The sequence below is a fragment of the Numenius arquata genome, chromosome 9 (genome assembly GCF_964106895.1).
Source record: "Numenius arquata chromosome 9, bNumArq3.hap1.1, whole genome shotgun sequence".
NCBI lineage: Eukaryota > Metazoa > Chordata > Aves > Charadriiformes > Scolopacidae > Numenius > Numenius arquata.
Window position 1 is genome coordinate 37,351,629 of NC_133584.1, and position 23,613 is coordinate 37,375,241.

Here is a 23,613-nt window from a genome sequence, read left to right on the forward strand (position 1 = left end):
AGTTGGGGGTGTCCCTGCTGACTGCGGGGAGGTCGGACTAGATGACCTTGGTCCAGGCCGGAAGGGACCTCCAAATCTATGAATCTATGAATTTCATTCTGTGGTTGGGTAAGTTTGAAGAACATAGAACCCAGATCCTATTTGAGCCTTCAGTAGCAACATATAACATACTCAATTTTTTTCAGTTCATCATAAACATGCACTCAGAGAACATTATGTAAGCTATACAATACTTTAGAAATGAAAATACATAAAACGTGGAAATGTAAAAATCAATAATAGAAATGAGGAATGTTTCCTTCAAATGAGGAAACAATGAAACTTTTATATTGAAATATTTATTTGAGAGAAATTCTATGCAGTGTTTTTGGAAATGTAAGTGTCCAGATTCTAACTTGTTGCCAGCAATACTTACTGTGGATGCCTTAGCCTACTGCTAGCCTGACAGATGAAGAAAAGATAATACTCCCTTATCTGAAATCAAAATTTATTGCATTCTTTGCCAAAAGACTTTGTACTGCAATATTTTCAACTCCAAATAAACAATCACATTTAATTGCTCTTGGAATTTCCGAGAACTTCACAGCTTCAATTCCACATTTGAGATTAATACTTTGTTTAAGCAAAAATAGTTAATACTGCAACACTATATATTAAATATACCTGTTGTTGTTCGGGCCGGACTGGCCACTGAAACAACTCACAGATGCTCTCCCCCACCTCTCTCTCCTAGGAGAGAAGGGAGAGAGAGAAAGAGACTTATGAGTTTAGGAAAAAAACTAAACTACTTTAATGAAATATTAATAATAAAATCCAATGAAAAGAATGAAATGTATGCAACATGTACAAAACCAGTATTGAGCTCCCGGGATGATGATCACATCACCAACAGACACGGCAAAAGTCCCAGACTAGACTCAATGATGGGCGGGAACTGGATTCTGGATCTGGATTCAGGAATGCACGGATTGGGATCAAAGGCAGACGAACAGAGTCCTCCTCGGACACCGGCCATTGAAGGAAGAGGGGCTGACCCTTTGGTCTCTCATCTTTTACCCTGAGCGTGATGCAGATGGCATGGAATAATCTGTTGGTCAGTTTTGGGTCACCTGTCCTGTCTGCTCCTCTCTGCAGGTGCAACCCCTCTATGCACTTCTGCTTCCGACCCTCCAACAGGGCACACAGGAAAGTTGGCTGGCCATGGTTGTTATAGCAGTAAGTATAAGCAAGAGCCTCTCCGCACACCACTCCTTGGCGTAAACTATAATCAGATTTTATGACTCTGGGAGCAAACAGCGTCTGAATGATATGCTGTTAATTTCAGAGAGTTCAGTTAGAAGAGGATTAACTGCAAAGTAAAATGACTGAAGAGAAAATTGGTTCTGTTTTACCTCAAACTAGGACAATATCTATAATCACATTATGTCCCGATTTGAAGTAAAACTGAACCAATTTTCTGTTCTGTAACTTTACATCCTAGCTAGGCCTCCTCTAACTCTCTGAAATTAACGGCATATTGTGGAGAAAACTGCTCGTTCTCAGAATGACAAGACCCATGTTTGTGCTCCATGCCAAGGAATGGTGTGCAGGGAGGCCCTTGCTTGTACTTATTGCTGTAACAACCAAGGTCAGCCAATTTCGTTATTTGCCCCCTTAGAGGGTCGGAAACGGAAAAACGTAGAGGGGTCACATCGGTGGGGAGGAGTGGACAGGAGAGGTGACCCAAACCTGACCAACTGGGGTATTCCATCCCATCTGCCCCATGCTCAGTATAAAAGCTGAGGGATCAAAGGGTCAGCCTTCTTCCTGTGATGGCCGACGTCCAGAGAGGACTCTATCTGTTCATCTGCCTTTGATCCCGATCCGTGTGTTCCTGACTCCAGAGCTGGAATCCAGTTCCCATCCGTCACTGAGTCCAGTCTGGGACTTCCCCAGTGCCTGCCGGTGACGTGACTGTCATCCTGGGAGCTTGATACGATTTTGTATATATTGTATCTATTTCATTATTTTCTTCTTTATTTTTATTTTAATATTAATTCTTCATTAAAGTAGTTTAGTTCATTCTAAACTTCTGAATCTCCTTATCTCTTTCTCCTCCTGGCTTAAAAGCAAGGCTTTACTCTTCTCTGTCCAATCTTTCTGCACTGAAAACCTCATCTATGTCAAATATGTATGCTTCAGCATGGTCATGATGTTCTCCTTCAGTATCTGAAGCCAAGCCTTGCTGCTATCAGAATGAAGTTCTTTGGCTGTAAGTCTGCAGTTAAATCCACACAAAAGAACTGCGCTAGATTGCTGCGGCCCTTGTATAATATGAGCTCCCAAGTCAGACCCTGATGTTTCTGTTCAGAAAGTGCAGAAAAATACCCATCCTTATAACTCTTTATAAATGAAATGTCATGGAAGTATCACAAATCAGATCACTACTTTTGCCAAAATTGGGTTAAAAAAAAAAAAAAAAAAAAAGCATTACTATAAACCAAGGCCAGAGGGGCTTGAGATCCTACAGCTGCTTCCTCAGCTTCAGAGCTGAAATGTTCATTAACAGTTCCTTAATACCTTATCTATAGGGAAATGAAAATACTTCCCTATATAGAAAATAGAAGAATTAAGAAACCTGCAGCCTGTCCTGACATTACTCTGCAAAGTCAGCCTCCGAATTGTAGCTTTTATGCTACAACATACAGCATATAAGATGGTATAGTGGGTATTCTGGGAAACATTCTGCCAGTGGGCGTCAAAGCAATTCAAAGACTCAAGAATGCAGAAGGTTGCATACAAAAGGTAGAAATTGGAATAAATTTAATTTCTTCCAAACTACTATTTCATCTTCATTCAGAACTGCATATTTTTGCAAGTTAGAGGTCATTTGCTAAGCAGACAACATTTTGTTTTATTGCTTCAGTAAGACAAGCAGTCCTCTTTTAGGTTACAGTTACTAAGCAGAAAACTTAGCCAAACTATGTTCTAATTTTCAGTTATACATTTTTCAAGTTAATCGCTTCCCCCCCTTACTATGCAATTTTTCTTCTATGCTCTTTGTGTCTGTTTTATTTTACATGTTTCTTTTACTGCAAAATTTTTTTTGAGTTAGCATTTTATTTCTGACCAGCAAAAAGACATCTGGTGAGCATCATTACGAGTTCTAATGCACATTTGTAGCAGGATTATTATTAATAAAGCACTGGAAAAGGTGGCATTGAGTTAACTGGCCCCTTGACTTATCATTAATCTCTGAATCCTGAAGAGCTTCATATCTGTATCCTAAATCAGAACACACGTCTTTCTGAATTATTTTTTAGGTCTGGAATACAGGCTGTATTATAAACGATGTGCTTCAGCTTTTCTTTATACATTTCTTAGGAGCACAGTTGCATTAAGCATTTCTTTAGAGTCTGCCAGCAACAAGATTTTTCTAAGTCATCTGAAATATAAAACATGCATTCAGTAGCTCAAAGAAAATCATATTTGTAAATCTTTCCAGTACTTAAAAGACAATGTGATACTTCCTGCATGTTAACTGACCTATACCACAAATGAAGAATCCAACCTCAAAACATCTTTCTTTCTTCTAAATTTGAGCAGGTGTTTCTTGGAGCTGAAGGACAATAAGAGAAAAGCCCTGTTTTGTACAACCTGCTTTTCAAGAAAGTGAATTCAAATTTTGTTTCCTTAAGAATGTCACAATTTGTTTTTCATAGGCGACATATGAATTAAAACGTGACTGTAAAATATGTTTTTTTCAGTTGTCAAGAATAAAGTGCATTCATGTTAAGAATTGGCTTGGCAGGAATGGTTTTACATTTGTGACTGGTTAAATTCCAGCCTAAGTAAATTAGATCTCGTCTTTGGGTCAAGAACCCAGACCTCGGATTTTTTTTCAAGAAAGGATTTCAACCAATAAATACTACTTTTGAATTGTGTATTCGTTAGTCCAAATGCTCCTTGTATGCCTTAAAGTTGACTGAAGTTCTGTAAGAAATAAGCTCCAGGGTACTCTCAAACTTAGATGTACACTGTGATGGAGAAAAAAAGACCTTCACCTTCAGGACTCAACAAGATATTTATCCAATGTGGTTTGGCCAATATACCAGGGATAAAGGACTCTTAGAAGGGGTCAGGGAGAGGCGGGGGAAAGAAGTGCATGCATGTGAAATAAAGTGTAAGGGCTAGTATAAAATTATTATGCCATTTGTTTTGTACTCCTCTAGTACCTTTTTTCTCTTGCTATTGTAGGTCCATTTGACGGTTCTGAAATTGGTTCAGAACTCATATATTCACTTTTGATCTTTACAGCTGTATTTCAGAACTAATAAACTTCAGTCCTACTAATACATGAGCCAAAAACAGAGCCATGTGTAGGAATCAGGCTAATTTCACTCTACTTTTATCTAGGAAGGTTGCAATAATGATCCAAAACTTTAAGGTTGTTTTTAGAAACAATCTATAAATTGTGCTACATTAATTTATTCTATTCATGTAATTGTGGCTCATAGCTGAAAGTAATTGGTAATTGCAATGAATGATTACTATTCAGTAGCTTTAAACAGCAATTATTCAAAGCTGTAATTTACTTTCTGGCTGTCCTTTCTCTGCTTATCAGTCCTTTGATACTGATATTTTTCCAGTTTCCTCTGGCTGCAAACTCAATTTCAACTGTAATTTCCTGACCAAATATAGTTCCTCTGCTTTGGTCCTAGAAAGATGTGAAAAATGCACCCATCTTAACTAAATCAATACTACCATGGGGAAAGATGAAAAAACAAAGCAGACTATAACAAGACAGAAAAATAAGATGATGTGGCAGGTGCTTGGGCATCAGCTTTCCTTCACGGCCAAAGATGATTAAAAATGAGAAATCCTGTATCCACAGACATAGGAATCCCTAGAACTTCTGTTGGCCAGATTATGGATAATGAATAGCTTCAGACTTCTGAGGCTAGCAGTGTCACAGTTTACAACTTATTGACATTTTCAGTTTTTCACATGCAACCATAATAGCTAACACCTATATTAAAAAAAAAAAAAATATCAGCCACAGAGGATACAAAACTCTGTAGCAAGGGAAAGCTTTCACAGCATTCTGCAACTTCAAAGGACAGGTTTGTCTGGCTGTGGTTATTCACAAAACTAGAGACTGACTTTTTCTGGTAGGACAAAGTTTAAGGGAAGAGCAGATGCTTCTTCCCACCCGCTTGACTGCAACCAAAAACTTCAAAGTGAATCAACATGACATGAAAAAAGCCAACAAGCATGACTACAATTTCTGCAAGCATAGGCAGCAGTGATTCCCATTCTGACGGGAAGCCCAAGCCTTTCCAACAGCTACAAATTAGGGGTTGGCTTCCCAGGCAGCATTGCTCAGGAAAAAAAGCAGCCCAGTTGCCCTGTTTTGAGGTAAAACAGAACCAACTTTCTGTCCAGTAGTTTTACTTCTTAGCTGGGCCTCCTGTAACACTCTGAAATTAACAGCATATTGTGGAGAAAACTGTTTGCTTTTAGAGTGATAAATCCAATGTTTGTATTTCATGCCAAGGAGCGGTATGCAGAGAGGCACTTGCTTATACCTCCTGCTATAAAAACCAAGGAAAGCTAATTTAGTTATTTGCCCTGTTGCAGGGTTTAAAATGGAAAAGCATAGAGGGGTCCACCTGTGGGGAGGACAGGACAGGTGACCCCAAACTGACCAATACAGTATTCTATCCCATCTGCCCCATGGCTCAGTATAAAAGCTGAGGGATCAAAGAGTCAGCCCTCTTTCTTCAATGGCTGATGTCTAAAGAGGACCCTGTCTGTTCGTCTGCCTTTGATCCCAATCTGCACTTTCCCAACTCCAGAGCTGGAATCCCGTTCCCATCCATCACTGAGTCCAGTCTGGGACTTCCCCAGTGCCTGCCGGTGACATCATCCTGGGAGCTTGATATGGTTTTGTGTATACTGTATCTATTTCATTATTTCCTTTTTATTTTATTAATATTTCATTAATGTAGTTTAGTTCCTTCTAAACTCGTAAATCTCTTTATCTTTCCTCCTCCTCTCCTGGTAGCAAGAGGTGGGGGAAGACTATCTGTCACCGTTGTTGGCCAATTCGTCCTAAACCGCGACATCAGTTCTCAACTGTCTTTTCCTAGGAAAATTTCACCTCTAGACCATATAACATGAAAATTGAGGAGACAGAGAGGGAGAGACTGCTAATGTGTAACACGTGACAGACGTGAAGTTCAAGAAGTGGGATGCTGAGGGGAAGAGAAAGAATCTAAAAACTTTAGAACAGCTAACAGAAAATGAAAGTTCAGCTGAAGGAAGGACACTCCCACACCCCAAAAAGGTCACAAGACAGGAGAAAGAGGAACAAGGGCTATCATGGGACAAAACTATGTTACAAAGAAAACTCATACATGGAAGCAGAAACATTTTAAAGATCACGCTAAGGCATAAACTGATTCTGTCTTTAGCACCAAATAACATCCAATGTTTACTCACCTTCCCAAATGATCTGTGAGAAAGTCAAGCACAGGGTTTTTTTCTGCTGAAATATTAAGCAGCTGAACTTCTCCCCCCCATCTCCCACCTTCACCAAGGTTAACAAAAATAGTTTGTACCCTTCTGTGAATAATTTCAGCAAAACAATTAAGCATGATGTAGAAGTGAATCTGTTTAATCTGTTCAGATGATAAAAACTGTTTATGCTTTCATAATGATCCAATGAAGTGAACCATTTCTTTGGACAGCTGACTTATGACTGACTAAAAGCACGTCGTAAAGCTTCAGCTGAGATACCCTATGCCCTAACTGTGAGATAAAAAGAAAGCCATAAGGGTAGCTGGCAACAGTGGAGTAGCTTCGGTGAAATTAATGGTTTGATTTTTAAGCCCTCATCAGCTATCCATTAGGTTTTTTGTAATGGTGGTTGCCACCCATCATGGAAGGTTCATTAGAAATGACATCTGCCTCAGCTACTTCATTGCAGATATCAGTGGCTCAGTGAAAACAGCTCACAATGGGTTATACATTGGACAGAACCAACTGCGGCACAGAGACAAACGTCCATTGCACAGGCTGTAGGGATGGAACCGTTTTACGAGGGAAAGAACCACTCTGCATCACCCCAACTGCTAAATACTGGGTTTACACAATTAACACCGTAAGGTTAATTTAGATAGTTGAAGTCTTCTAGAGATTGCCAACTACGCAGAGAGTGGAATTTCAGGTGAAGATACTCCTGAACACATTTGCAGCCCCCAAATGTCAAGGTTTGATTTACATTAGGTTTGTGTTAAGATACAAGACTGTAAACTTCAGTACATTCCCTGCTGACAAGACTGTAACCCACTAGTTTCAGACAGACAACAACCTGAGTTAATGCTTTATAGCCCTCTAGACAATATACTAAACAACTAAACAACACTTACTGAAGGCTTTGAGGAACAACAGCAATATTATGAAGGGTAGAATAATAATTTAACCCCCCCCCCCTTTTTTTTTTTTAATTTTTAGGATCTTGAAAGATTAAGAACGAATCATAATGCATACAATTCTTTCAAAAAATATATTTTTTGTAGCACATAGTTGTGATCAACAGCGACTGTTTTCAGCATTTCTGATTCTTTATACTAGTAGGAAGTAGTATATCTATTAAGGAGTAATGTAGTGCAGTATTTTTTCCTATTTAACCGACAGCATATTTGTATTCCTGTACCACACACAGTACTTTGTGAGCTCGTAATTCAATTCAACAAAGATCACATCACTAATCCATAAAATGTTTATTTTCAATTTAGAAAAGAATCATAATATTTATTGTTTTAAAAAATGTTAATGAAGGTATATCAAATGCTGATGAAATGGAATTTATGAACTCTTTTGTTCAGATCGCTTTACAACAATTTTCAAGAGCTGTGAAGCTATCGTTTAAAAAGCAGCTCCATCAACTAAAGGATTTCCAGCCTATAGAGTCGTGCCAGACACCAGCAGGTTTATGTAGGGTGTTCATTTTTCCAAGAGTTAAACTGCCCAAAAAAGGAAGATCTAACCAGCAGTTGCTTTTCCTCCTGGTGGTTTCTGATGCCAAAAGGGAAGATGAGTTTCAATTTTACGCTGATACTTCGCCAAACCAGCTGCAGTCCAGTGGATTGTTTGGTTTTCTGGCATGACAGTTATGACCTTAGTGTTTTACAAATGTAACAGTATGCCCCAAAACTAGAAAAGAATTGTGATTTACTAATAACTAGAGTTAAGTTGCAGCATACATACACATTTTCAGCAGTGATTTATGCATGTCTCAAGCATGGACTGTATGCTCTCACTTCTTACACAATGTTTATGCACTGTTCCTCTCACGCTCTGAAACCGAAAGAGCTGTACCTGTATCTTGCACCTAAGGCTCCCTTCCACCATCAAATCCAAGAACACCATAGAGTTTCAAAGAAAAGTATGGAGATGGTATAGAAGTACTGCAAATAACTTAATGGCCCGGTCTGAGGTCCCAGGGGCACTTGCCTAAATCATGACACTTAGGATTCTAGGATTTTCTTCTCAGTGCTTATCCCTATCTATTGTTCACCAAGGACAGCTCTTAAGCAATTTCCTACTTGCCTAAAAGTAATAGTAAAAAAATATGTTCTGACTTTATGTAAGACCTCATAAATAGTCTCCTGACCAGAACTCACCATACCTACCAATCTTTGGGAAAAAAACTCAACAAAACTAACTAAATACCTACCCAAAAAACTCTACCAAAAACAAAACAGTGAAGTTTTCTTTCTTAATTTTACGCATACAAAATTCTCCATAAACTTTAGCCAGTATTTCGTGAATAAGGTTATCAAAAAGAACAAATGTGTTAATCTGTTGACTGAACAGAAATTTAGTGACAAATTTTTTAACAAAAAACTTGGGCAAATTCAACTCCTGAGTCTTAACTACCCCTCCACTAAGATGACAAAATGCACCACCTGACAACCACCTCCTGTATCACTGTCACAATACAAGTTTCTAGTGTCCAAACAGCAACTCATACAAGAGTGTGAGCAGCAGCTTCAAGTGTCCCTGGGAAAACAGGGAACACCCTAAACTTGAGTTAAGAGTCAGTATCTTCCTATGTCTTTTGCCATAGAAAGGTAGCACTGACTTGAAAAGACACTTTTTTTCAAGTTAAGAAATAAACCATAGCACTTCAATAGGTAGTCCAGCACAGCTAGCATGAAACCTGTCATCAAGAGAATGATTTCTAGGGACCTAAGACCATGAATCAGCCCACTAGGTCCATCTACAGGAAATTTTCCTGGCAGGAATGGTAGCATCCCTAAGTGGCGATAACAAAGCTGCTGCCATTAGGACATGGCACAAAGCATGCACTGTAAGGTGCAGCAGCAGATGCCAAGAGTATGGCTTCTCTTCTGGAAGCCTCTTCTGGAAGCCCTCAACTAGTTGTGGAAGACACGTGGGGGACAAATTCACCTGCTGGATGAAGCCCAGAACCAGAACTGTCTTGGCAAAGGTTGAATGAAAATACTCATGAGGTTAAACATACAACAGGACTTTCAAACCATGGGATACAAAGGCATCCTTTATAGTGCTATCTTCTGGAAAACTTGAGCATGACCAGTAAGTACCAAGTCACAGGCAGTATTTTGAGACTGTGCTTTTCAAATATATACTAAGAATATTTTTCAGTGATTTTAGCCATCTCATATTAGACTTGCTGATACTCATTTTACTTTTCCTATATATCACTCTTAGAGCATTCAATATTTTCAACTCCATTACCCCAATATGAAGTTGTTAGATTTTTTCATTACTTTATACCAAAAGTAGTACTTTATCAGATTAGTATCTGCGTATTCCACTTATATGAAACAAATACTAACAACAATTATTGATATGACATTTTGTTCTCAAATGCCAATATAATTACAAAACCTGGACATTTGGAACAAACAAATGACCACAGCTATATTTTGAAAATATGAATAGCATAAGCTGTGTCTTGCCAGTAAAAATAAACTTTATTGTTGGATTTCAATGCCCCATTCAGCGGCATATTTCAGGCACTCCAATGAAGCAAATTTTCTGCAGTGATGTATAACATTAGATTCTTCTATCACTAGACCCTTTCAAAGTTACTTGTCCCACAATGTGGTCTGCTCAAAACCTTCTTTCCCAAAAACTTGTTTCTTCAACTTTATGTTGAGTCAGCTAGATAGCTACAGTTTAACAATAATCAATCAGTTGTCGTCAGCTAGAGTTGGTCAGACACTTTCAGGATTACTTCATGTAAGATGAGACATCTTGTCAACAAGAAACATTCTAGTATAAAATCAGATATGCATAAAATCACAGCACCAGACATTGGGTCAATACCATAAAACTTTCTTGATGGTACCATGCAAACACTCTTATAATTTGTAGCTTCAGTCACTTGTCTCATCTCTGCACCCAGAAGCAATCAATTTGAATAATTTTCAATGACCACCAGTTCACCAACCCCATAACATCAAGTATTTTCCCCAGACCATAAACGTGTATGTAGTTCCAGTTTCTTCACCGTTAACTGTAAATAAGCTTGCATGCTTCCACCTTATCTAATTCACACTAGTTTAATATTCATTTCCAGCTCAGTCAGTAACATTTCAAGTATCAGTGTTTAAAATATGTACCTATTCAAAACAACTACAAAATCAAAATCAGAAGGAAAACATAAAAAGAAAGCGTCCGCTGAAAAGATACAATCTGTTTAAGACAATCTACAAATGTGCATATCAAATGTAGACATTAAGTCACTCTCCTGAATTTCTGGCAAGACGCTCCATGCTTTATATTCAGGCTATTAAAATTTGTTCTGCCATGAATATTTTCATAAAGGATTTTGATAACAGGATCCAACCATGGCCTGGTTCACACTAATTGTTCCATAGCATGAGCTTGGATTCTTTGTAAAATTCCCTCTTCTCGCAAAAATCTCTTGAGTTCAGTGCTGATAACTTTACCTTCACACCAATCCAAGAGCTACAGAAATACAAGCCAAGATGAATTTGTTTAAAACCAAAACTGTCAGAATTTCAGTTAAGTCCATACTGTCTTTGCGAAAATATGGTTTTAATTATCCCTCATGATGCTTAACTCTTTTTTTTTTTTTACACTTAAAGAGTTTGTTCTATTCCCTTAGAAGACAGTATTTTTAAGTTTTTTTTTTAATTTTAAAATGCATTCCAACTGCATTTCTAGTTATGTGATACTGTTAAAAGAGTCTTTAAAAGATATCTATCACCTCTCATATCCCTCTAAAAATAACAACTTTTTATTTGAATAAAAATATCAGTTAACTGGTTATTCATAACCAGTTATTCCTCTGATCTATTTAAAGTACAAAATGTTTACATTTATGATATATGTAACAAATGTTGTGATAAATGTAAATATTTTTGTGGCATTAAGCAACGAAACAATCACTCAACCCTCACACGAACACATTAACACCACTGTAACTAATTTGTCTGAATACAACTTTGGCTTTGTGATTTTTAGCTATTTCACTTTGTCCTCCCTATGCAAAGGACTATGGACTTAATTCCATGGAATAACTGAAAATGCATCACAATGCATAAAGGGTTTATTTTAACCCTGCAATCCAGTATCACCAATTTAGATTTCTAGACCAGGGAAGCCACCTGCTGACATTCATAGGCATTAATCCACATTAATCCTTACCAGCTTTGCATGAGAAGGATTTGGAACTATCCCCAATTATGGGTTGTCATGTCTCAAAACCAAGAATTTCAAACCTATAGGCCAGTTTTATAAATCTATGAGGTGCATTTAAATATGTACAACACACCAAAACTCCTGAGGATTTTTGGGGTGGTGGTGGTGCTTTAAATCCAAAAAGATCATTCCTGATGCCATTAAAAATCCCTGAAAATCTTACTTATCTTTCCCCAACATGCCTTCAACTGCCATTATAAACTGCTCTGTCTTCACGGTTTTTGTTAGTCGACAGTACAATTTTAGATAAGCGATTAGAAGTTTACCACATTAAGAGTACAATAAGCATACCTATATCAATAGTATAGATAAGAAAGAAAATATGAGTACTTGTAATCTGAAATTGTGATATAGAAGTACCTGAACAAAGTCATTCTTGATTTTAACTTCAGCTAGAACAATATACAAGAAACTCAACTTTTTTGTTTGTTTGTTTTTGGTTTTGGGTTTTTTTGTTTTTGTTTTTTTATGATATAAAAGGTCTGGAGATTCACATAGTCACATTTCTGGAAGGGTTACTCCATTAAAATAGCTAGGAAGTGCCCTTTCTTTTGCACTTACATTTTTAACATAAATTTTAAAATTTAAACATTAGAAATTTCTTCGCAATACTATGATTCAATGAAATAATTTTTAAAATATTTGTGCTGTTTCTCTCATCTACTTTTTGCTTTGAGCAAAGAAAAACTAAATTTTCGAACTTTACTTTGTCGAACATTAGCAAAATGTTGCAAAGTTTAAGCTGCAGCCATTGAAAAAAGTGTTTATTAAAAATTTGTGTAATGATTGCTTGTTTTTAAAAAGCTTCAAGAATATATTGTGACTAGTAATAGAGAAGCTTTACAACTTAATTCTTTACAAAAATTTAGATAGTCTAATTTAGTTCAAAACAATATCCTTTTAAAATTGCTTCACTAAATTTCCTAGGTATCTCCAGCATCGGCTTTATATATTTTGCACGTATGTATGCATGCAAACAATGGAAAATAGATCTTAAAAAGACATATTAATAATATATATTAACATACAAATGCTCAACAAAAACATGAAGTAAAATTTTTCAGTGCAACAGTCTGGTCTACAGACTGGTTAAATCACGTAAAATCTTTTTGTGAAGTTCTTTTTCTGTTTCAATCAAAAAAAACCCCAACATTGTCTCTATGTGAATTTGCACAGCCAAACTGCAACTGGAAACCTTTAAAACAATAAAAAAAAATATCTTTCATGAGATGAAAGAAAGTATGCACTTCTACGTCACTGACATTTGAGTCAAATTGTATTATCAATTGGCTGAAACAGATGGAAGAAGGAAGCCATCTCTAAACACTGAGCAGGAATTTTCTCCATCTACTACGTAGCTTTTGCTATTAAACACCTCACAGAGCATGATTCACAAGAGAAAGCTCAGCAGACACCAAGCGGAACCAAAGGCATCACCTTTGACTGCAAAGCCAATATTTGGCCCTGGGTTTGAAAAAGGGGAACCATAAAAAAGAACTTTATATTGATTTTTATTTCTCTTCAGTACGTAACAGTTACGCTGGAATCTTTTCTTAAGAGAAATGAAATCAAAACTAGCACTACTGTATAATGTTCTTGTAGCATAATTATACAGGAGGAATCAGTATCAACAAATCTGGTAAATCTCCAAGAACCATTTCTGCAGACAGCCTTAGGAAGAGCCATTGACTATGGATATACATTTAGCAGCTTTAGTCAGATTTCTGTGGCAAGAAAAGGAAATGTTCTGGGTAGGTGTTTTAGCCTAAAAAGTAGACTTATAATGCTTCTACATGACATAGATCTAGAGCAAAGTTGACTTAGACGTGTTACATAATACTTATGGTTATTGGTTTTACAAATAATGTATACAAATATATTTAGGAAAAGAAGTAAACAAATACTTAAGAAAAGTAACAAGCTCTAAGATGCAGGCAAAAAGTGAAATAATAATTTTAACCCAGAGAAGATAACTGGTCCATGCGAATTAATATCTCATCTTCAGGATGTTTAAAAGGTTGAACAGCCTAGTAATTGCACCTGCTCAGAACTTTTACATAAAAGACGATCAAAACCTGTGATCAATCTCTCTGAAACTCCACCAATCATGACCAATGAAACACCTGCATAGTTTATTTCATATAATTTATTACCTCAGATATCTTTTAGTGGTTTAGGACTTCCCATTCTCAAAATAATTGACTGCTCGTTTTAATGGTATGACTTACTGATAAAAAGAACTATTAATTTTCCTGATCAGTTTTATATTTACTTAGAACAAAACTTTCACAAGGGGACAACACATAAAAAAGGTTCAGGGCTGACCTAATCCTCTCACCTGTTGTTTTTGCATCCAAATTGAGCCCAAATAGTAAGTTAAGAAACTTAGTTTTACCTGAACCTAGAAGAAAATACTGAATAAATCTTTATCCTGCAGAAACATCCACTGGGGATGATCCACTATAAAACAAACAAAAAACCCTACCCCACGTAGTAACTCCTCCGAAAAGGTTAGGCATCTTTTCAGGTTACTTCTGTGGCTTTTCAACTAAAACAGTTTAAGCTGGCTTACCAGCCTCCTCTATAATGTCAATTTGGTACAACTCTGCCACCCCAAGTTACCAAAAAGCAGAGTTCCACGGTCATAGGTATCATCTTTGAACACTGTTCCCATAACGTTTCAAGGAAAGCCAGTTTTTAAGTTGGAATTGCATAAAGAATGCATTTCTTTTTTGTATATACAAAGGCACTCAGTGATTCTCCAAGAAAAAGAAAGGGCTTAAACAATACATCCAATTAAACTGACCTTTTGGAGTCTTCTAGTTTTTCTTAAACCCCCATTGTGCTTATTCTTTTGTTCATTAAAAACTTTGCAAGAGCCAGCAGTAACATCAGACTCTGAAACTTCATATTCATCACCTAGAAACCAAGTGTATTATAAATTTAGAAACTTGAAATGAAAAGTGCAAACTTGTGAAATGAAACTGCCACCAATTATTTTATCACAGCGTGTAGAGCTACGAACAATGAAGATACCTAAGGTAGTAATTTGTAGCAGTTATTTTTCCATTGTATTTCAGTTATGGAAAAAAAGAATCATATTCAAGCATCTGACTTCAACATTCAGTATCAGATCTTGTAAATAAACTAGTTGTAGAACTCCCAATTTCCAGTATTTTGAAAACCAGATATTAGCCACACATAGAAAGCAATTTAGCTGATTCTCTATTTATTACAAAATTTGCAGTTTCTCTGAATACAGAGTTGTTTTGAGAGTTTGAAGCAGTGGTGGGTAGATTTTTCCTTTCTTATTGAAATGTCAATGCTTTCAGTACACACTGCGTTTATCTCAAACGACCCGAAGGTCCGAAACATGTTTTCAAACAACACTTTGCAAGCAAATTTAGCAAGCTGTTAGCAGGCAAGGATTGCATGTGCATGCAGTACATCAGTGTAATTATTTAGAAAAAGGCACCATCCATAAGACTGTACTCTAATTTGTCTGCCAAAGAGCAGTATTTCACCACCCGTTTTGTGAATTAACATATATTTAATTCTTCAACATCGTCAGGATGACTTTTATAAGCGCTAAATAATAAATTTTTGAATAATTTGAGAAATTAGGTTGCTTGCATAAGATGAAAAACTTTGATCTATCTTTTGATCAATGAAGTTTTAGTTACTGAAAATTTAAGTAGATAATTTTCCCCAAATTTAATTAAATGGAGTCTACTTTAGGATATTCGTAAATTTTTCATTTCAAATAAATGCATGATACCAGTTAAAAGTTTAATAATTAGTGGCTTAAAAATAAAAAGTGGCCTAAATTCAGCTCCTCCCAAATAAGCTTCTTATGATTACTTTTGGAAAATACTGAAAGGTACTATCCATATTTATTAGTCTGACTGCATATATAACTAAGAATAATTTGTTTTTCCTGTCAGCTACTTGAACTCTTAATCCTTGAGATGACTGAACAACAACCAAAAAAATTACAGCACAGCAAACGACAAAAGTTTTCCATTACTGATTACTTATTTTAAAATTATAACCTTTAAACTAGTCAAAATTTAATCTCTTCTTCACACTAAAGTTGCAAGTTTCACACTATTTTACACAGTAGTACTGTAATTTTTGTGTAATACAAGTAAACCTAGCTTTGATGTGCAATCATTAACTTAAATCCAATATTTAAAGACAAAGTGTCATTTAACGAAGGGAGAAATAATTACTTAACTATGTTGGTTTTATTTGGTATTGCACCAAGGCCCATCATCTTCAATCACAGAGCAAGACTGACGGCAAGCAGAAGAGGAGAAAAGATCTTGCCATACAATAAAAAAAAGCTACGAAATGTAAATTTAACTGTTTTTACTGGGAAAAGTTATTTTTAAACATGCATTTTGAACCTTAAAAAAACAAAACCACCACAGGACTGCAAAGGATGTCAGGAGATCATCAACTCCATTGCTTTACCCCAAGCAGATGGGGGTAAAGCAAGGTATGTCTCTGTTCATTTCCAGTAAGTCAGTACGGTCATTGTAAAAGGATGATCTATTGCTTTGGGTTTTTCTGGAGGAGTGGCTTGGCAAGGGCAGTAAGAAGTAGTGGAATATTCCTCATGCCACTCATAGTCCGAATGCTGAAGTTCCGCAGCTCTTGTCCCACTTGCAATTAAAGTCTCAAGACGTGTATGCTCGGACCTCTTTCCAGTTAGGGTTCACTCTCATTGGTTCCTCAGATTTACAGGAAAGCAGGAACAGGGGACAATGACCGTCATCTCTGATTATCAAATTGGGGATCTTGTGCATTACATAAATAAGGACTATTCTTTGCAATCCAGTTCCTACTTCTCTCCTGACTATCAGGAATTCTCAAGCACTTGCCAGCTTTCTCATCCTGTAGGTCTCAAGCTTCCCTGTCTATTGACTGCTTTTCCCCACGATTGCTTCTTTTTAAAGCAGTTGCTCAGTCACAAGTAAGGAGTTTTCATCTTTAGGAGCTTTTCCTAGGGTATTTCAGATAAAGTCAACAGAACTTTTTGAAGCAATTCCATCCACTGTTAGTTATCCCTAAATTTAGCTCAAATACACAGGTAACCCATGCCACTGTGGTCCATTAGATCCCCTAAATTATCTTCTAAAACACTGCTTAATGACCAGTATCAATCAACAATTCTGACAGCCCTCTGAAGTATTATAACAAATTAGAGTGACTTTAATTTGCAATTTAAGCCTCTACTCATTCACAATCATTTATCATCAGTAAGAAATTTTGAACGAGAATACTATCTTCAAAATTCCATTTGGTATTTCCTTGGAGTTAAAAGGCAAAGTAATGGTTAGGCACTATAAGTTAGTTTTGTTCTATCAAATTAATCATGTCTATCTAATAAAAATTTTGTCCATAGTATAGTGTTCTACTTTAAGAATATCATAAAGAAGTGTCACTGAAACTAAGCTGTATCATATCTACCATTTTGTACTTATCCACAGTTATTTACCCCAATGTTAAAGAAAATAAGTTTGAATTTGTCATGATTAGTAATCCTTCGAGTACATACAGACAGAATACTTAACTTCTGTTGTTATTAGTAGTGTATTTATTATTTCAGCATGGGCAAATATCAAGTTTTTGCTATTCAGAACACAACTTCCTCAAGTATTCTAAAGCTTCTGTGCCCACCAGGTTTTCAAGGAGAACCTGTTAATGCTTTAGCACAATTTTACCTAGTTTGTTATGCGTTCTAGGACAAGTGTCATCAGGCTTTGTAAATTTGACTACATCAAAATAATCCTCAACCTGTTCCTCTGTTCAGAAAAATATGTCCTTTTTTGTTCTAATTATTAGTTACAATTAAACTTTTTGTGAAGATAAATGAAGCAAGGAAGAAACATTTTTTTTCTTTATCCCTCATTTGTTTTTTAAAAGGACATAATATAATATCAACAGAGGACATCATACAATATTTTTAGTGAACTTGTCTTCTTCCAAAACTGACAAAAAAAAAAAGGCACATCAAATCTAATGAAATTTTCACATGTGTGTTTTTAAAGAGATAAACAGTATTTAAGCAGTATTAAGCACCTACTACCACAGGTAAAACTCATTCATCTAAATGAAACTTAATTATTTTTGCACCGAATAACAGAATATTCCAGATTCCCCATCTTAACATTGAACTATATCAGTTACACTACAATGGGTCTTAGTTTATGTCTTTTGGCCAAATAAGATAATATTTGCCTCCCACATTCATCATAAGTATCTAAAATTCACTTAGCTAAGCCTTAATTTTATTTTTAAGACTGGAAATAATGCTAATCTGAGTTCAAATTTCTAAATGATTTTAAGATTATAAAAGCTTAAGAGAGTGTACTCTTGCATTCATTGCCCAATATTATTTATTGTTGTAGTTTTCAGACAAAAAGCCATAGGAATTCACCAAATCTGAGCAAGTATTGGCATTCTAAACCATGTGGTTCACGTGCCAACTCCCCCTACTATCAGTCCTACTAAAAAAATTTATAAACAGATGTACTAGATTTCAAAGTAAAGCAATTTACAACATGAATGACAAAGATGGTCTTAGACTCTCTGAGTAACAAAGATCAGTAATTTTTTTACAAAAGACGGTATTATTGCATTTCCACAACCTTATATTCATGATAGAGAAAAGCCACCATTTTCCTTACTTTGTAACTGCTGAAAATTTATGCACTGACACACAAAGCCCAGTTACACAGCACCTATTGATTACAGACCACTAAAATTTATCAGGTATCCTTCTATCAGAAGGACAGAAAATTTATTTCATCTCCAGAAACAAGGCTGAGAAAAAAAAAAAAGTGAATCTGAATAGGAAAGCATCTTTTAATATTCTTATGAAGCCTAATAAATTTCAACTCTTGTATCTGTGACAATTCTCTACTTGATTTATGACTTGGAGTTAGATGAAAATAAGTAGCCACATTTATGCCTGTGCTGTTCAGCAGAACAATTGCGAAGCCTTGAGTGTACCCTACAAAGGAAATTGAGGTTTGCTACAATATCAGCATTAGGACTTGAAAAGTTTCAGATTAGCCTGCCTATTACACTGCTACTTTAAAATCAAATGTTCCAAGTAGTCTGTGGAAAGAAAGCTCATCAAATCTTACTTCTTGTCATCAAAGACACTGGGTAAAAGTGCCACTGACCTAAAATCACAAGGGAAAAAATGGTCAAGAAAAATGTTTGAAATTTAAAATATATACAGATATAATTGAATTTTATATGGATATTTGATTACTCCTAACTGTACACATGTGATAAGCAAAAAGAATCTTTGCCTTTTAAAAATAATATACCATATTTGCCAGTTTTCAAATCATGTACCACATACAGAAAACCAGAGCATTTTACTATTTATTTACTAATTAACAGGGGACAACAAATAATTTACATTCAAACAAAAGGAAATATTAAACCCATATTTAATAAAAATCGATTATTCCATCATACGTCACAGCAGTAAGTTTAAAACAGGATTTTCATTTCTTTCCACAGAACCTGCATTATTAGGGAAAATACAACTCATCTTTCATTACTGACTCCTTCCAGTTTTAAGTGAGCTCATTCGAGCTGTGACACTTGACGTTCTACTTGAAGACACAATATATGCATGAAGAAGAATACATTATACTTGGGAAAATGGCCATCACTGGTAAAACACAAATACTATTAAAATCACTAGAAACACAAATTGAGACTTACAGAAGTTCCTAATAAAAAAGAATAAAAAATATAAACACTGGAGAATTTTTGTTTGCTGAATACCATTCCTTTTTCCTCTCCTCCAAAATCTCTTATCTTATACAAGTTGTCCACCAAGAAAATAAAGGCATAACATGACAGAACATTGATCATGATTTAATCATTAGAATTAAAAAATTAGAATTAATTCTAAAACTAACTGGCATACCTAAGTTTAAAAAGTAGTAAACATTTTCTCCTTCCCTGTTTGTTTTACGAAAAACAGACTGATATTGGCATTAAGAAATACATAATTTAAGGATCATCTTCTAGTTCTTTTAGATCCTATGCACTCATTTATTTTACTCAAAAATAAAGTCAGTACTGCAGCATTCTCTTCCTTTGGTATAATTCTGAAATATTTTTCCCTTGGAAATGGCAGTTCATTTTGCAATGTAGTTGCATGAGTATATCTAATGTAGTATTATATCTTTTAATTTTCCAGCTCTATGTAGCGACTTACCAGTAGTAAGAGTACAGTAATTCACATTGGTTCTGTAGGATTTTTCATGAGCATTCTGAAACAGCCTATTCACATCACCAAAATCTAGAGTTTCTGCAGTGTCAGCTTTTTCACCATCTGACACACAATTTAATGGCTCATTTCCAGGATGTTCAGATGGTTTGAAGTTTGTCTTTACTGGAACAACATTTGCTGGAATAGACTTTTTCCTACTTTTTTTGGAAGTATTATGTGGCTTACAGAAATTCACATCAAGTGAGTCTAAGCTTGCAAAAGGGTTTTTGCAAGAAACTTCAGGAGAATTCTGTGATACCTTTGGTATTCGTACCTCTACTTCATTGTCATTCAAATTAGATGATGAAAAAAAGTCTTCGTAAGAAGCTTCTTCAGTGGAAAAAGTCTCACTATATGTAGTAATTGCTTGCAAGAACTCTTTAGACCCCGATGCGCCCAGTTCTGAGGTAGCCAGCTTCAAACTGGGTAGTGCTTGTAGTTTCTTCTTGTCTCCAAGAACACAATCATTTCTGTCAACAGGGAAGCTTCTATCCAATGAATGTGTATTTAAGTCTTCACTATTCATAGGTGAATTAGACAGACCATCAATCAAAGCAGGACCAGTACCTAACTTGACTATTTTTTTGGAAGGACTAACATGACCCAAGCCCTTGATTTGAAGAAGAGAATTTTCATTTGGAACTGAAGTAGTCATGCTATTTTCATCCTTCTGATTTTTCTTTGGAAACTTTTCTAGATATTTCTTTTCTGAGGACAATTTATTATCCAAAGCATGCCACAAGATTTGTTCCCTTCTTAAGCTTCTTCTGCTATGTTGTTTTGGTGTTAAGCTCTTCTGCTCATAGATATGTGAAGGAAAATTCACTGATGCACTCATGGATACGTGAATATCAGTCCCAGTATCACAGGTGTGTTTTACTACCTCTGTTTTCTGCCTCTTTAATTTATCAGTTCCCCAAAGATAATCATAACTTGAGTTCAAGCAGTCTTCCATTTGTTCTCCTGCAACATATGAAAAGTGGCAATGTATATATATTCAACAAAACAGAAAGAGTACCAATTTCTTAGTAAAATACATATGAAATTACTCAAAGAAGAAAAGAAGGATCTGGCCACTTGTCTGGATATAATATGGCACTTCATCAAAAGCTAAACAGAAAATGGATTAGAAACAAAGCATGTTCTGTGCTGATGAGAAGCTACAATAGCTTTAGCTATTGTAACTTCTTGTGTGGTAATTAGTACTCATAGGACCTGTTCTGCTTTTTTGAAACAAAGCAGCAGAGCAACTCCCTTTTACTCTTACATTTATGGAGAAAAGCAGCAAGGTTTTACATTGACAAAACTACCTATAGTATACCAGAAACTCAATAATCATTTTTACTACCACAGCATTACCACCACCTTGCAGTGTTTTGCAGTTAAGATGAAATTGAATACAACATCATAGTATCACACCACATACATCAACACAAGGTATTAAAAATAATCACAATGTGGAAAAATATATTATTTCTTGTAGTTATTCTTATGAGACAGTTTTAGGGGTGGTGATACCCCGAATCTATTCATAAGTCTTCACAGTAAATTCATCTGAAACAGGCTAGGATCTCTGATTATTCAGAGTACATTTTTTAAAATCCTGTTGTTCTACAATCCAGTTATTGCAATAGATGCTTTAGTTTAAATACAAGTTGAGTGCAAAGTTGCAGCAATACTCCTTCTGTAAGTACTCCTGTAGACTTTAGGGAAAGTCTTGATGTTATTTTCTTACAAAATATAAATAGCGTTTTTAAATATATGGTGTAGCTAGAATTAAGAAAAATGAAATATATGGAGATGAAATGAGAAGTTTCATGTTACATGATTGGACTCCCATATTGACAATTGGGAGTCTTAACTTTAATCCTCAAATTAAACTGGATTCTTGAACTTGTAAAAAAGTTATTTATGGTTAAAAGTACCATTATTAACCAACACACTCTCACGTATTTTGCAAGCACAAACAAGAGAGCCACTGTCACAGAGCAGAGATGGAAGCTACACTGAATATTGTCATGGGATGTGGAGGTCTATTCTTATTGTAAAATTAAAATTGTGCAGTTGTAATGCTGGAGCGACATACTCAAGGTAAAGCTCTCAAATCATGATGTTCAACCTCATCAGCATACAACTAATTTACCAAAATAAAAGTCTTCTGGCACAGCTACACTATTATGCTATTACTTCTCCCTAGCACTGCACGAAGACATACCAAGCTGTCTCAGGCTACAAGATGCCACCCCCGTTCTCATGTAAGCCAGCATGACAGAACTCCCATATAATGTCAACAAAATGCAACGCTTGAACGCAGCATGAGGCATAGCTTACTGTTGGGGTTGAACGGAGAGCAGGCAGACTGCACAAGTGGCCCTCATTATGAATTCTAAAGACCATCTTCTCCCTGCTTTTCTACTGAGATCAAACACCAGCAACTGACTTCAGCTTTTTGCTCATTTGACTCACAGAAGACATGAGGTCTGAAGTACATACCCGTGGCATACATGATTGATGCTGTTGATGCTCACTGACGTAGCTCAACAGTCTTCACAATAATCTTCTCCCTTACATCCTGCTACTATGCGGAAACACAGGAACAAACCCCTAACTTTGAGAATAAGAATGCTGAAAGCAAACTACATGAATTCATCTGCAACCGTAAAACATTTTAAAAGCTGATTTACTTTTACTCTTGTTATTACTTCGGTCCCTAGTACTTAAGCTGGAAAATACATTAGGTTTCCTTTTAAATTCAAGTTTTTTGATTGAAAATTTGGAAGACATTTCAGTTTCTGGGGTCTCTCTCTCATCCAGTTCTCTTTTTTGCTTTCCACATCACAATGTTTAATGTGCACTCTGTATTTCATACAAGATCACTGTAAGAGCAGAGAAGATGGATAGCATGCCATTAACGGGGAATGGTGTGAGGAAAGAAGTGGAGGTGAGGAAAGCAACACAGCAGTAAGGCACAGTATTTACCCAATATGATTCCTCATTCTCCATTTTCCTTGAATTCTTACTTCCACATACTTCGCCAGTTCAGAAAAACTAAAATAATTCAGCTTTAAATATAAAGGACAGAGCAAATGCATACAGTTCCCATTTCAGTATACCGTACTTTCCAAAATAAGATATACAGGCCATGTCTTATTTTTAATTTCTGTAATATAAAAAGTTGTGTTAGTTACCTGGTAACACTGAAGCTTCTGAATTAGGTAAGACGCAAGTAGACAGCGGGCAGTATCCTGGTGAACTACTTGGAGTTATTTGAGACATCTGTGAAGCTAGGAATTTGTAAGTAATAAACTAGTTAGCCCTATTTGCAAACATACAAATTTCCACACCATCTATTCATATTTCAAAACACCTCAACTGTAAGTGACAACTCATTGCTTTGCCAATTAACTATAACCATATAAATAATTATAGACCACTCAACAGTATCTCAAATTTATATACTAACAAAAGAGCTATTAGATAACCTACAGTTTTAAACAATTTTTTTTCTAGATAACTCAGCACCACATTTTTCTGAAACTAAA

General features: G+C 35.9%; 1 protein-coding gene across 1 annotated transcript in view; it reads right to left on the bottom strand.

The window, feature by feature from the left end:
* The window catches only part of MCPH1 (microcephalin 1), a 130,466-nt gene that overhangs the window by 94,935 nt on the left and 11,918 nt on the right, over positions 1 to 23,613 (bottom strand). Inside the window, exons 7-9 of the mRNA XM_074154087.1 lie at positions 23,260 to 23,355; positions 20,018 to 21,034; positions 14,570 to 14,682 (exon numbers count right to left, since the gene is read on the bottom strand). Of these exons, the coding sequence (XP_074010188.1) occupies positions 14,570 to 14,682; positions 20,018 to 21,034; positions 23,260 to 23,355 (1,226 nt within the window). The remainder of the gene's footprint in view (positions 1 to 14,569; positions 14,683 to 20,017; positions 21,035 to 23,259; positions 23,356 to 23,613) is intronic.